The sequence below is a fragment of the Cydia pomonella genome, chromosome 1 (genome assembly GCF_033807575.1).
Source record: "Cydia pomonella isolate Wapato2018A chromosome 1, ilCydPomo1, whole genome shotgun sequence".
NCBI classification, from domain to species: domain Eukaryota; kingdom Metazoa; phylum Arthropoda; class Insecta; order Lepidoptera; family Tortricidae; genus Cydia; species Cydia pomonella.
In genome coordinates, this window is record NC_084703.1 from 31,658,706 (window position 1) to 31,675,329 (window position 16,624).

Sequence of the window (16,624 nt, forward strand, 5' to 3'; positions counted from 1 at the left end):
TGCACACACGACGAAATCTAACGCACCGCGATGTCCGCAATTCAATACGCACTGCGTGCAGAATAAGCGCAATTTCTATCAAAGACTGCCTACAGCGAGAAATAAGTATCAACTTGCAAAAGGGCAAAAGCGATCCCAGCGCATAAGGTGGTAAAAATTAGAACTAACTGCGAGCGTCTTTAACATTTCGTACAAGTTATATGGCTCAAAATGAAACTTTAGTTTACGAGATCTCCTGAAATATTAATTTAAATTGTATGGTGTAACGGACCATTGTAATCTATATGGAATGCTTAATATAACTTACGTATTTAATTTGATAATTGTTAATAATGTATCCATATAAATAGCTTTGCAAATGCCACATATTACGTGATCTTTTCTAGAAGTTAAAAATGGGTATAGTAAGTTATCCTTAAAAGACAGACATTTAACATCGCAGACTTTTTTGTAGACCTATGAATGAGAAACAACCCCACCATAAATTGTGTTGTTATAGCTCAAACGGATTAGGCAGCGTTTTCGATTAAAGCTCCTAGCCAGCGTGATTTTCTCCGACAACATCGTTATATTTCAACCAATTTACACAAAACCTTAACAAGTTATATACCTTCCTCAAGAATCACTCTACGTATGAAAATCCGTTCAGTAGTTTTTAGTTTTATAAGATGTAGTGAATTGACGTTTTCCCCTAGACTTGCAGACGCTAATTATTTTTTATGTTTACCCAGGTATTGGCTGTTGTATTTATAAATGTTGTTATGTATTTTTCATGTCACTATATGCTGTTACTATAAATGTTGTATTGACTTGTAAAATTGCCCTTGAGGCCTACTTGCAGAATAAATTTTTGAATTTTGAATATTTAATTTTGAATTTTGCTAGGTTGCGTGACAGTCGTGCACATAGCGAATACGACTACTTCCTTTCTGTGTGAGTAAAATGCGGTATGGAGAGTCACGACAAAGAGATACAAATCCGGCTTAACGCTCGGGAATACGCTACAAATTTGTCAAGCTTATTATCAAATATTTTTACAAAAAAAAAAATAGACCCTACCGGCAATTTTATTGATGTACCGGAAATTTAATAATGTATTGTTGGAAATGTATCAGGTGAAGCGAAGCTAACGAGCGTCAAGAGTGAGGCGGGGCTGGACGACAGCGCGGTGCGGCGGTTCTTCGCGACCGTGCTGCGGCACACGGACAACAGCGCGCTGTCGCCGCGCGTGCGGCTCGCCATGCTGCGCGCCGCCGAGGAGCAGCTCGACCGGTGGGTTGTAGCCTGTGGCGACAGCACACTTGTATCCCTACTTGACTGTGCCTTCCCTTAGCTCGGTCAACTACCCCAATAACTTATTTAGTATGAGCTCTGGAGTTGCAGGCGTCCATAGGCTGCGGTGACCCTTAACCGTCAAGCGGGCCGTAAGCTCGGTTGGGCACCGACGTTGGAACTATAACTTAGGAGGCTTAAGAGGAACCGTCCGCGGCGATTTGAAAACTGGCAATCAAATTTTATTATAATCTTAGGGCCAGTTGCACCAAACCACCTGCTAACGTAAGCACAGTTCGCTAAATTTTAACGCTTACGTGGGGGTCTTAACGATTGCTAAATAAAATGCGTTGCACCAACTATAAAATAACAGAATGTCGGCGCTAATCGTGTGGCCATACTATGAACGCGTTCCTACCAAAAAATTTATGGTAGAATTATTTTTTCATATAGCAACCCAGTCATAAATGTCAAAGTTGTCAAATTTTTCAACAACGAGAAAACTTGTAGGCGCGAACTAGTTTCTTTTCAGGTTTTAAATCTAAATATTACACAATTTATGCCATGCCAATCTTAAATATATTTATGGCACATTAAATTAAAGTGAAACTGCTGACTACGATTGTGACTACGACTACGACCAAGTGCTTTCCAAGCTGCAATACCGAATTAAACAAGGAGCTGCATTGCCCGGTAAGTTATCTTATTCGTTTAATACGTATCCCTAACTACTTTCAGAGCCCTAAGCACAAGGAATTACCTACGCTACCTACAAATACCGACAGTTGGGGCAACATTTCCAATTACATATATTGTTGACACAATAATACATAACTGTTAGTTCTGTTAGTAGCAGATATTCAAGTTACTTTTGTACTTTAATTTAAACCTGCTTGATCTAAGCATTTTCTTTTTGCCAATGGTTGAAACGGATCACAATATATTTTTATGCACAATAATTTCATGTTACTTTCTTTTCAGGTTTGATATACACCATTTGATATGGAATACAAGATGAAAGTTACACACAAGTGAATCGATTCAAGAAATCAAAGAATCATACACTAGATTAACTGGAAAAACTTGTTGCGAAAAATAAAGTATTATAAATGATATCTGAATTTAATTTTTGATAATAAAATACATTTTTAGTTACCTTATCTTACTTTATTTTCTATCTTACACTAAATCCTTTTTGTAGTGACTAATGGAGGTAAAAGGTTATCCGGAGAGAAATCAACAACTCATTGACATATAATATATTATTTCACTATTATATTTAAGTGCCTACTTATTATATTTTCTGTCATACTGGTGACTTCACTTGTTTATTCCAACTATTATTTATTTTTTTCTTTATTGGGGTGATCATGATATAAATCATTTATGAAACATGGATGGGCTGTTAAAAACTGGTATGGGGAAAACAAATAAAATCAATCTGAGGGCCTTTTATTATGACTGATTTTAGAGCTATTTAGGTATGTTAGGTTTTAAATGATGATGAATAGGTATTGGTGGGTTAATATGTAGGTAGGGTATTGTCAGTAGTCAGTCGTGTGTATAATAAATGTGTAGTCAGGTTTAAAAATAATGGGTTTACACATTCTCTAAAGTATGTTGTAATGCTCTTTTGCAAATTAAGACCTATGGATTATATTTTTACTAATTAACTCTTATGTTATTTCCAATACATGGCTAGGGTTACATACAATTGTTACATTGTAATTTATTTATATGCGACTTCACTGTATGACTGGTTGAATACAAGTAAAATTCAGGTGACAGAAGGGAGGCCATATTATATTTTATCTAACCCAGGTATTGGCTGTTATATTTATAAATGTTATCCAGTATGAAAGGAAACAATTAAGATGGTCAGCTCTTTATCATTTGTCACCATGCCTGTCATGTTCTAACAAGTAAGTATGTGCAAAAGTGACAGGCATAGTGACAAGTGGATAAAAATGGAACCATGCTGCCACCGCAGGTTATACCTATTAAACTACTCAGTTGTTCTCATGTATATTCGATATTTCCAGAAGAATTACTTTATTAGGCTCGGAGGCCACTATTGTCTAGACACAGTAAGAGATCCTTTGGCGTAGTATCAAGGTAAGTATGTCAGGGCATGCCGAGGCATCCCTCACACAAACAAATGCTAAGAACATCTGGCATTTCTAAGACACTGTGGTAAACCTGAAAATTCCAGAGGGATACCTTGACATTCACAAGCAGAGCTCAATGTGTAGGGATGCCTCGGCAATATGCTGAAGGACGCCCTGCCATGCCATGTCGCTAACGGGTGCGGGACCCTATAATAGGTATAATGTAATAATTGAAGATAAGAGATACCCAGGTAGCCCACACTCAAAATAAATGTAGATTTTTGGAGCTGTTAATTGTTAAATCTAATTGTAACTTCGTATTCTAATAAATATTAATTTAAATATAAATATCACCATAAATAAAACTGTTTTAGTTAATTACTTGCAAAGTTGTTGTTTCTAGGGTTAATGAATAAGATATGTTGTAAAAGCAAATAAAACACAAACAAGTATGTATGAATTGACGTATTATAATCAGTTTTACATTAGGTACACATTTTGCCCACTTATATATAACCTATTATGCCGACTGGTCTGGAATTGTCCAATACATTTTCTTCGCACTAAAATACTTGATTTCATATGTAGCATCTTGTTTTATGTGATTTTATAGTTATAAATATAGTTCACTTCTCTTCTGGGTTACGATTTTCAGAGGCCGACTTTGTATATGTTTATAGTTGTCATCTCGCTGTTTTCGAATATCATAGTTAGTCCACTAATATTTCCAAGGGATATAACATTCTTATCTTGATTCCAATAAACAGAGAGCGTTTTAAATTGATTTTAATGACCAGTCTGTCGATAAATAGTGTTCATTACATGCCGTCGAGTTTCACTTTATGGGACGTATTTGTTAACCTGTGATAGCATCAATCTGGTCTTATCCTCAACTTAAACTCATTCTGCACTCGATTTCAATTTAAAACACACCTTTTCTTTGAATATCCGGAACAAATTAATGTATTTTATGAAACACAAGTAGTCTCGCAACTAAAATGACATTTAAAACCATTATGTCAACTATCACACGTTTTTGCGTTTAGATATTTCCACCTTTTTATTGTTCTAAATATATTTTTAATAATTTACATTACTTTTTACTCAAATTATTTAATAATCAAACATAAATTCGTGAAATACAGACGATTTCCAAAAAGCGCCGCCATATTTATCGAACGACTTTGCTGTTAACCAGTGCTCTGCCACCGGTTAAGGGCAGCGTAACTTTTTAACGGACACATAGCGTGGTGCAACCCAAATATGCAGTTAGCATTCGCTAGCGCCATATTTACACATGATCAGTACATCAAATGGGCATGGTGCAACTGGCCCTAAATATTGTGGATTAGGTACCAGAGTTGACGTTGGTGTTGTGCAGGCTGGCGGAGATGGAGCCGCTGTTCGCGGGCGCGGCGGTGTTCTCGGCGCTGTTCGCGCGCTGCGTGCGCGCGCTGCACGGCGCGCTGGCCGCGCCCGACGGCCCGCCCGCGCACGCGCTCTCCGCGCTCGCGCAGGACACGCTCAGGTACACGTGACATGCAATCTTTTCATATTATGGTCATTTGTGTAAGTGAAAATAAGTATATAATTAAAGTATATAATGATAAACCACGTTTATCAGACTGAAACTAAAAGTTGTTGTGTAGGTTAGTCTAGTCATGTCCTAGTCTAGCTATAAAGACCTATTGTGTTTCGACCAATGGTTTCCCGGGTAATTGTGACAATTACTAAATGATTATTCTACATAAAGTAAATGTGCGGTATAATGCTCTGCGTACTGACTAATCTTTCAAACGACTATTATAAATTTTTAACACAACCTTTTCGCATTTTTCTATATTTTGTAGTATGTAATAATGTAAAAGAATTATTTTTTAAGGTTATCTTGAAAAGATACAATTAAGTGTTTAATACTCACTTGTAGCCATTACGTAGAAGTGTGGCTGGCAACATACTCGCAAAAAACACCAAAGTATAAACAACTTATGTCGCACTTATCCGTATTGATGTTGCTTACTAATATTCCATATTAATTAGAAGTATGTGCCCCTCTGTACCTGTGCAGACTGCAGCACCAGTTCAGCGGGGTGACGGAGCAGGCCCGCGCGTGCGTGGGGCAGCTGGCGCTGCGCGTGACGGCGGCGCGGCTGTGCGCGGCGGCCGGCGGCGCCGCGCCCGCGCCCGCCGCGCTCTCCGCGCAGGCCGCGCTCACGCACCAGGCCGAGCTGCTCGACCGACAGCTGGCCGCGGCGGGTACTGCAACCAATTACACTATACACACTACACTGCACTTAATATCCACTGCTACTGTAGTTACCAGCTGTCACCCTTATTTTATTATAATAATAGAAGTCGCTGAAAAATATCAAGCACGTGAGTGGTTAATAGTAACCAAAGAGTTATTTGACCCCATGGTTGACTGATAGAGAATGCTCTTTGACAGTTTTCTTTCTGCAATAAAGTTTAAATAAATGAACAGTTCAAGAGGTATAAAGTCTAAGAAAAAATCCTGCTTCTCGTTTGACAGCTGGAGTACATATCACTGTACGGCGTAATACAGTTGGGATTGTGAAGGTTGGAAACCTTCTCAGTCTCTTGTTAGATAACTGGCAACGATTATTTGAATTCAGAACTATCACCCTGCTGAAGCAGTGGCGTAGCATGGGGTGGGGGGGGGGGGCGGAGGGTGCGGCCCGCACCGGGCGGCACTTTGCCGGGGGCGGCGCTGCGGAGGTGTCAGTTAAAAAAAAAAGTTGAGCTTAGAATGATACTCGTGCGTAAAATAGCGTTCGTGAAGTAGGCGATTTCTCCATTATTCAGATTATTCTATTAAGTTTTCTCTGTAATGTTTCTAAGTGATATTCTACCTTCTATTCTATGTCAAAAAATGTTAATTTCACTTTTCAATTCAATAAATTATTCAATAAAACTAATAAAAGTACTCTTTTTACACCATGCCCAAATTTTTTATAATGGATGACAAAAATAAGAGGGCGGCAAATTTGGGATCCGCACCGGGTGCGAGTGACCTATGCTACGCCACTGTGCTGAAGGAATAAAGATCTGCAGGCGATTTCATTCTGAAAGTTGCAAGCATCTGTGTTAGTCGACATTATTGTATTTCGTTTATGAAGAAAAAAATATATTACCATAAAATAAGAATCTACCTGGAGCGTTTACATTCCCCACCTCAGCTAGACCGTAACCCTTTTGCAGGATCAAATAAACAGTGCCGGCCAAAGTGACCAAATATATCGTAACACACCTTTGTTACCGTAGAAATATTTATTGCTAAGTCTAGAGTCTGGCTAGCCAAATATTGTCGACAGATTTTTCCTTGTGGTATCAGCAATTGTCTATGTTTAAAAAAAACGCTAAAGGCTGTTGTCAATTTACGTCGGGGATAGTGCAATACCGCGTAACTAACAAAGTCGTAAGAGTTCGAAATTCAAACAATGTACGTGGTAATTGGACCTTACTGCATTTGTTAGTTACGCGGTATTGCACTATCCCCGACGTTATGTCATTCATTCAAATTATTCGCGGTTTATAAGGGGTTTATATTAAATAATATTAATAATGACTAGTGACCGAGTGAGGTCCGCAAACTATTATTTAAGCTCGTAAATAATTACGACAATGATCGAAGTTGACGTGAAGTTCTAACATTAGTCTGTAACTTTAATTAAGTACGTGTATTTATTACTACCTGAATCTCATGAAGTGTGTAAAGAAACGGATAAACTAGAAGTTCTGGAAAATATCAATAAAATCCAAACATTGGAACGTAGCGAGTTACTGAAAACCAATAATTAGAAGAAATCTGTGGAGTGAAGTGACTGGTCAGTAGTAATTTCATTTAACAATATAAAATATGTAATAATATCTTGGCGAAACATGTCTTTGTATTTTACATAGCGGTAGAAATTATGTGAGCTGACTTTGAGTGCACGTCAACGTATATTTAACTGATTTCCTTAGGTACCTTACGTGTGTACAGAAAATCAAAAATATGTTCTAGTATCAAAACTATAATTCCTACTACATAAAGTGTGACCAGCCCAAGATTTTTTTAAATTTCCCGCCAAATATTTGTGTAATATTTCGGTAGCCAGACTCTCTATCTTACGTTTGACTTGACGTTTGACAATTCAACTACCCCGAAAATTACCTCGTAGTACCATTCAGTTCGGCTGTAAAACTCGAATTTAGGATTTTTTCATACACAGCCTTATTGAACTTACTGTGGGACTTAGTCAATTTGTGTAATAATGTCCTATAATATTTATTTATTTAATCATAGACTGTACACCTCTTCTTGTATCAATAACTCTTTTCCTGCAACCTTTCAAATATGCATTGATAATGAATGAAGGCCGACATGACTTTGCTAGACCGAAATCAAAAGCCTTGTCAGAGGACAGGAAAGTGTGACGCGATCTTATAAAGGTTCTATAACAGAATGAATATTTTATTATACGTTGGCAGGAGTGGAGCCGGACCCGTTCACGATCGGCGTGTTCCAGCAGCTGTCGCTGGGCGCCGACAACAAGCCGCTGGCGCTGGCGCGTGCGCTGCTGCCGCTGCTGCACGCCGCGCCGCTGCCGGTCATCCCGCCACCCAGCGTCGACGTAAGCCGATAATGCGATAGGGCGGCTGTCACAGTGCAGTCAGCCGTTCTAACTTCAATGTATACGAATACTGACTGCTTAAAAAAACTGCGTAAAAATAATAAGACTAAGGGGCTGTTTCACAATGTCCAAGTAAAGTCCTGAATAAGCTACTTGCCACTTATCTGACGAATAAAGTCATAGTTGGCGATTCACAATCAAATCAAATCAAATAAGCTTAACTGGTAGATAAAGTGCAAAAATTGGCAGTTAATTTATTTGTTAATTAGCTATTCAATACTTGGAGATTGTGAAATAGACCCTAAGAGCCAGTTGCCATTCTACATTCTATTATTATCGGACGGATCAACGTCAACGTGACTCAGCAGTGAACTATGAAACATTCCATACAATAAATTTTAGCGAACGCTCTAACAGGCCGTTTGGTGCACCGATCCTAAACGTTGTACAGGCCCGTGCCTACTCAAGCGATTTGCCGACGAAAACTTTACAAAATAGTTAAGGTGCAGTAGGCTTGGGCAGCAGAGAATTGTGAAAAATCGTACCGCTTTTTTAGATTACAATTTTATATTACAATACGACCGTCAAAATTTAATTAGCAATCTTGAGGCCTTTGTCTAGTAACTTCCTATAAACTGTAATGTAAGTACAAATTTCCGAGAACATTTCTTAATTTTTTGGAAATTTTCTACATTATGTACTCATTTATACAGTGTGGAAGAAATGAATGAGCCTTGGAGGGAAAGTCCCTTAAATAAAACTTTAATTTAGTTCATAATACTTAAAGGACACATTCTTTTGTTTTTATAAATAATCAAATGTGCATTAAAAAAAAGTTGGCAATTTTATTTCACTAGTCGATACAGTTAATGTTAATGATAAAATTTCTCCAAAAAACATTAGGCATTACACTCATCTGTCGTACAAAATATCCATAAAATCAAATATTTTAGACAAACGAATGGTAAAAATCTTTGAATGCAGTTTTTTTTTCTTTTTAAAAATAAAAGAATGTTTTCTTTCAGTAAAATGTAACTTAAGGTTTTAAGGTAGATGTAGTGTAGGGACGCCCGGCCGGAAACAGGCGGGCTGTCGATCGCACGTTGCGTTCATTCAGCCCTATTCCCTGGAGTTGGAGCTGCAGGTTACTGCCCCGGCATTCCCATACTGATCTCCTCAAATATTCTTGTTTTCCTGCAGAACAGAGGGACATCTTTAAGTTCGACGTCCTTTAGTTAGTTTTCTTTTGTAAGATCTTAAGGTACTTTCCCTCCAGGGCCCATTATTTTTTCCACCTTGTATACCCATGCCATGCCTAACGGTGAAAGTATGATAGTAGTTTTTTTTCTCTTCTACTATTATCGGTCATTTATATAAACATAAACACAATAATAATAATATATAATATAAGAACATATATAATAGGTCTGAAGAAAAGTCTATATTGTCTATTCCTCATAACAGCACTTGTGCTTTAAAATCCGATTAATGGCTATCAACCTAAGCAATCAAGCTTAATATAGTTTCAAACTAAGTATATTTCTGCCAACTTACAAAATATTCATTAGGTTGTATAGTAGAAACGCGCATGTGACACCCTTAATATAGCAAGATCGCTTAGAGTTGTTTGTTAGTCTCCACAGTCTACTGTGGCCAAAGTCGAGAAAAAAGACTGTCCAAAAATTGAATTTAGCAAGGAGCAAGTACCAGGGCCTCATGAGTTACGAGAAGGTGTCGCTGACCAGCCGGGCCGCGGCGGACCGGGCGCGTAAGAATGTATGCTCTCGCATCTTAGCTGTATACTGTGGGTTTCCTATATGATTTTACTAGTTCAAAGTATTATTTTTGTTGACTCTTTGAAAAAGTATTGTATGCAACGTTGTATAAGTAGCTCAAAAATGCTCGTGGCGTATTCCTTTACAATGTTCGCCTGCGGCTCCGTCTCACATTTTAACCCATGCCACTCGCCTTTTTTGTCTTCTTATACAACGGTTGCATAATAACAGTGTACGTGACTGCTACATAATAAAAGACATTAAAATATGAGTGTGGGATTAAGAAACGAACGAAGTGAATTTCTTAAAAGGAAGTGTACAGTTATATACACTATTTATTTTTATCTACTCTCATAAACTTTCTATGATATATGCATTACTGCAAACATTGGAGCACCGTTGCTTTCTTGGCGGAAATCGCGGATAAGAGGTGGCGTCTCTGTCATATATTTATCGCTTATTTTACACGAAACGTTTGCTATAGTTAGTGTAAAAACAACAAAAGATAAACTGTACGTTAAATGGCGGTAATTAAATAAAAAAATTTGTTCGGGTATGTCACGCATCAAATAGTAAAGTAAGTATAGTCTGTCACGGCATTCCTGTCAGTTGAAAAAAGCGGCAAATTTAAAAAAAGTATGCGAGAAGGGTTATCGTCTCATAGAGAATTTGAATTTCGCGCCTTTTTCTACTGACAAAATTGTTTGACCGGCTACAATAGGGAGCGTGCATGAACTGTAGGAGGCAGCACAGGAGCTGTCAGATTTTTGGCGCGAGGCGTAAATGTGATGTTTATTGTTCCGATGTAGCCCACAAGATGGCAGAATCTACTATGCACAAGAAAACACGTGACGTGTAAATGTAAATGTTTATTGTTCCGATTCAGGCCACAAGATGGCAGACCCTCCAACGCGCACGGCATACGCGCGCGCACATATAATGAAGCAAATACAACATTTACACAGATTAGAAATGTGTTGTATCAAAACAGTTTATTTTAATGTTGGCCATTATTTACGCATTTTGAAGCCATCATAGAGGGTTTATGATATGTGTGTAGATAAAAGCCATAACGTATTATTTCAGATCCGCATGTGCACGGCGACGATAATCGAGCCGGCGAGCGACAGCGACACGGTGCTGCGGTTCAGCGCCGGGCTGGCGGGCGGTGCGGCGCTGGAGGCCGAGGTGCTCCGCGTGCGCGACCCGGCGGCGCTGCGCGTCCGGGTGGCCTACCCCGACCGCCAGGCGCACGCGCTGGCGCCGCCGCGCGACCATCTGCGCCCGCTCGACCACCATACCACCAGTCAGTATTTTTTTTTATTATGGCAACAAACAGTCTTTACTTCAAAAGATACAATGGATGGAGTACAAGAGAAGACATTTTTTTCATGTGATATTGTGAAAACGTTATAAGAGTTTAGGTAAAGATAGATTTATCCAGCAACCCAACCGATAGGTTTAGAACATTTCATCTGATAATCTGTTACTTTGTATACATATACACCGTGTTTTTTTTTCCGTTAATTTCAATGGTGCATTTCTGAGCTTAAATTAAGCAACTTTCCCAAAGACACCAGTATTCAAATTACCTCAATTTCGGAGATAATAGATATTCTATTTTCATCTGATAAGGCCCCTACGAGCGTGCACACTTACCTTAGGGCCTGTTTACATATTGATTGTTAAGTACGAATTCATACAAACGTAAGTACTATCTCGGACGATCGATGTTCGAAATGATATTGATATATCAGTTTTCAATTGTTTGGTGGTTGTTAAATTTAATACCCGTGTTACAACAACGCTATATGCAACATTTAATGACATTTTATAAACAAAAATCTAAAAAATAAATTTAAAAAGTACATTTTCTTTCATTTTTACAATTTACTATGCCATTTCGTTTCCTTCAACATACTTACTCATACCCTGAAGTAAATGTAATTCAATAAAAACACAGTGTATAATATATATTGGAAACTTTCCGCTGTCAGTTGTCAACATAATAATTTACAACATTTCAACTGATAATCTATTATGCTGAGGATGAGATTAATATATCTTATTAATCTGAGGATTATTCCCACTAGTGGGAATTTTTTTTCCCAGTAGTTACCAATGATAAAAGATGGGAAAGAAATTCCCAGTAGTTCCTAGTGGTAACAACTTGGTGGTGGTAGTGCCTAATCCACAGGTTCATGACAGTATATGTAGATTCGGTCCAGGCTAATTTTACACCCACTTGGTAAGCGACAGTCCTATGAAAATATGACTTTTCGAGTAGCACTACCACACTTTGTCCCAGTATACTCTCTCAATATGAGTAAGAGTAATTATCTTATACCTTTAAACGAGCAATTCTTGTATATATATATATATATATATATTTCTGTGATCTCGGAATCGGCTCTAACGATTTCGCTGAAATTTGGTATATGGTGGTTTTTGTGGGTATACAATCGATCTAGATTAGTCTTATGTTTGAGAAAACGCGTGTTTTCGAGTTTTCATGCGTTTTTCTTTCGACGCAGAATATGGTCGCTAATTTCGTGTTGCCGGCCACTGTCCGTCTGGTCCAGCGGGTTAAGACGCGGACGGCTAGAAACGAGTGTTACGGGTTCGAATCTCACCCGGTGACTAACTTTTTTTTTTTTATATGTTCAAGTTTATATATAATTTTTTAATTTTTATTGTTTTAGACAAGTTTAATTTAGTAAAAAAATGTAGTTAAGATTATCACCTATACACCATCATATTACAATAAATAGTTATAACCGAGCAAAGCTCGGTCGCCCAGGTACTTATAAATTACTTGAGTGAGCGAGTCGTATGTGTTGGCATATTATTGTATCGATTAACGTATTAAGTTTACTGATAAGTTTTGGTGTCTTTGTTCAGTATATAATATAATAAGTATTAATATTTAAAAATATTAGTGGTAACACGTTGTAAAAAAAAAAAAAATCTAGTGCTAACCACCAATTATCTGTTAACCTGTTGCTACCGGTGGGAACCTATAATTGGCTCTTTGTTATCTATATATATATAACTATTGTACAATTTATAGCTGTTGGTTCTCCGAACAATAAATAAATAAATAAATAAATAAATAATTTTGAGAACAATTAGCATGATACCGTACTTCTTTGTAAACAAGTATTATATCCTCGTAAGGCCCGAGGTCCTACCTATAGGACTTATTCAGTTCGATGAAATTTAAATCATATTCAATTAGGACAGAGTTGCATTTGTTTTGTTTCGTGCAATTTTCAAACAAAATAAAATCTACTGTATTCCGTGCACTATAGGTTCAAATTCCAGTGGCAAATTTTGGATTTTTCATTTCTTTGGCTGGGCCTTAAGAGGTTAAAAATACATTGTTAACGTAAAATTTCCCAAACACAAATACTAAATTACGGTTTTTTTGGCAAGTACATATCCAAAGAATTCCTAATACGTAATTATAATATTTTGAAGTAAAAATTGCAATTGGTTATAATATTTCAGTGAGGCTCTAGTATATTAGAATTTCAATGAAATTCAGGTGATGAGACCCTAAAGGTAACTTCATTGTGCAGACGACGACGGCACGGTGAATGTGCGCCTGCTGACGAAGGTGCTGATCTCGCACGGCGTGTGGACGGAGTCGTGCGGCGTGGACGTGTCGGTGTGCCTGGCCGTGGACGAGGGCGCGGGCCGCGACGCCGCGCCGCTGGTGGAGCTGTGCCGCCCCGTGCGCATCACCGTGGCGCCCAAGCCCATCAAACGCGGTCTCTAGTACCCGACACGTAGACCGCTCCCGAAGCGCACGCGCCGTCTCCCATCACGGAGACATTCAGTGTAATTGTGCGACAATACAAGCGTGCAGTGACAGAATATATCATGTCTTGTCAGCAGATATATGCAACATTGCATTGATATATTCGTTAGTGAATGTGAAACTATAAAATTTACGTAAAGGCGCGAAATTAATACGTGAATATTAATTTTTTTTTACTTGTTTTATATTACTTATTCTTAGGTAACATAATGGTGGTGTGAATCCCCGTAGTGCCTGAGAGTAAGTGTTATTTCAAAATTAATATTTTAATCCTGCTAAAAATTAAAAATTTATTATATTTGCTAAAAAATACCAAATGTAATAAAGTTTCCAATATCCTCCTAATATAAGGTGAAGCACACCAAAAAAATTACAGTTGAATATAAATTCAATAGTGCAGTAATATGTTTTTCTCGAACTTGCAATGAAATGTTGACATGACTAACTTCAAATTAGGTCCGGAAATACTACCTAAACTCTGTGCGGAAAGAGAAGAAGTGCAGAGAGAGAATTCGTAGAATGTATGGGGCCCAATAAGAGAAGATGATGTTTAAAGGAATTTCATACAGCCTTAGGGTGCCTTTTGACCAGAGATGTGCTATGCTTGCGTTTCAAATGTATGAACACATAGCATAGCACATCTCTCGTCGAAAGGCACCCTTACACACCCTGTAAACAACCTTCTTTTATTTTTAAACGTCAAACCATGACAACGTCTTGGCATTCAACCATCCAGTAGTAGATTCTTACAGGCTAACGCAACTAGGAACAAAAAAAGTTTTATATAGGGACCGTGCGCGTTGGAGGATCTGCCATCTTGTGGCCTGAATCGGAACAATAAATAGGTTCCGCATCGATAAAAATGGGTTGCATAAATCAGATAAAAAAGTGGAAGCCATTCTTAATTGTGAGTGTCCTAAGAATGTGAGCGAACTCAAGTCTTTTTTGGGCATGATTGGATTTTATAGATGTTTTGTTCCAAATACGTCCAGTATACTTGACCCCTTACACTTATTACTAAAAAAAGGTGAAAAGTGGAAATGGGGCCAAGAGCAACAGGAAGCTTTTAACAAAATCAAGTACGAATTAGCGTCCGATCGGGTGCTGGCGCACTATGACCCCGACCTGCCGACCGTGGTCACCGCAGACGCGGGCCCGCGCGGGTTGGCCGGCGTGCTAGCACAACGGCAGCGCGACGGCACCGAGCGTGTAGTGGCCTACGCTTCGCGATCACTTTCTAAGGCAGAACGTAACTATGTTCAAGTTCAGAAAGAGGCCGCAACTCTCGTTTTTTCAATCAAGAAATTTCATTATTATATATATGGTCGATAGGTTCCATTTACCTTGCGCACGGATCACAAACCGCTTTTGTCAATCTTTGGCAGCAAAAAGGGCGTACCTGAACTAGCGGCTAACCGTTTGCAACGGTATGCGTTGTTCTTATCGGCATATAACTTTAATATAGAATATGTTAAGGGAGAACACAACGTAGCCGATTTTTGTCCCGTTCAGTCAATTTTGATCCGCGGGATAACCTAGAACCCCAAAACGAACATGATAAAGCCATGTACATAAATTTTATATCGGATTCGATTTTAATGCCGCTTAGTGTTGTTGATATTCAAAAGGAAACCGCGAACGATGCAGTTCTTAATAAGAACACAATACATAACACATAATTAACGGTTGGCCGGCTAAAATGCCATATGTTGATTTAAAACCATATTTCGCTTGTCGTTTAGAGCTGTCATTGGAAAATGGATGCATTTTAAGAGGCCATAAGGTCGTAATTCCCTCAGTGTACAGAGAACAAATTGCTGACAGAATTGCATAGCTCTCATTTCGGAATGGTAAAAACTAAAGCGGAAGCCCGAGCGCGAATGTGGTGGCCACATATAGATAGAGATATTGAGGACAAAATTGCCAAAAACAGTCAAAGTGGCCAAAAAGTTCGGTACACCATACTAAATATATGGTGTACCGAACTATTTGGCTACTTTGGTTGCTACAAAGTATTTGACGCTGACTGTACATGTAATATTTGGCTTGCATTACGCAGTGACCCTCCCCGCGCACCGCTAGCACCGTGGCCCTACACGGCCCATCCTTGGGAGCGCGTTTTTCAAATTTGCCGCGTATTTCTACTGACAAGATTTGCTTGACCGAGTATACCTAATATATAAGTATTTATAAATGCATAGAAAACGCCCATGACTAAGGAACAAATATTCATGCTCATCACATCAATAAATGTCCGTACCAGGATTTGAACCTGGGACCATCGGCTTCATAGGCAGAGTCACTGCCAACTAGGCCAGACCGGTTCTCATGATTAACAGACATATAAATACATAAAAAGTTAGAGCATTGATAAAGGGTTGTTGATAACTGGATTCCAAAAAACATGATTTATAGATGCATATTAGCGCTAAATAATCAGTTGATCATCTCATTAGTCATTAGCAAACACTTAAAGTCATGTTTGTCCATGGCTGTATGTTTTCAGATGTAGGCAGTGGATCAAATTTGTTGGGAACGAAGATCTGATACATCTTCCCATAGAAAAGTTACATTTATTGAAACATGTATGTGCAGATCATTTTGAAAATAGAGCTTTTAATATAAAAAAAAAACCTCGACTTAAAAACTATAAAAATAATTCGGGTCCACATTAAGCCCGACCACGTATTAGTCCACTCAAAGAATTATCGACTATATAACATACAACTTATGTGGACTCGATACGAACCTGATTTCGAATACAAAATTTGTAGACAGGAGCCTATGTTTCAACCCTCCCCATTTTATCGATATCGATAAGAAACGCAAGTGTGTAGCGTACTACACTATTTAAATCGCTTATGTTGGTACTATGGTTCTTTGACAGTTCTTTGTCGTACATTTTGGTAATGATTTGCGAAATCGCTAGTATGGAAGTCCCGTCTCTTAAAACGTAGTGATTATAATTATGCTCTTTGGATTCTTGATTTGTTTTTAGCTGTGTAAACCTAC

The 16,624-nt window shown here is 38.3% G+C and overlaps 1 protein-coding gene across 1 annotated transcript in view; it reads left to right on the forward strand.

The window, feature by feature from the left end:
• The window catches only part of LOC133528511 (integrator complex subunit 4), a 28,162-nt gene extending 11,933 nt beyond the window's left edge, over positions 1–16,229 (forward strand). Inside the window, exons 11-16 of the mRNA XM_061865902.1 lie at positions 1,116–1,272; positions 4,762–4,908; positions 5,449–5,636; positions 7,872–8,014; positions 10,876–11,095; positions 13,371–16,229. Coding sequence (XP_061721886.1) covers positions 1,116–1,272; positions 4,762–4,908; positions 5,449–5,636; positions 7,872–8,014; positions 10,876–11,095; positions 13,371–13,570 — 1,055 coding nt within the window. The 3' untranslated portion in view covers positions 13,571–16,229. The remainder of the gene's footprint in view (positions 1–1,115; positions 1,273–4,761; positions 4,909–5,448; positions 5,637–7,871; positions 8,015–10,875; positions 11,096–13,370) is intronic.
• Positions 16,230–16,624: the final 395 nt, after the last annotated feature.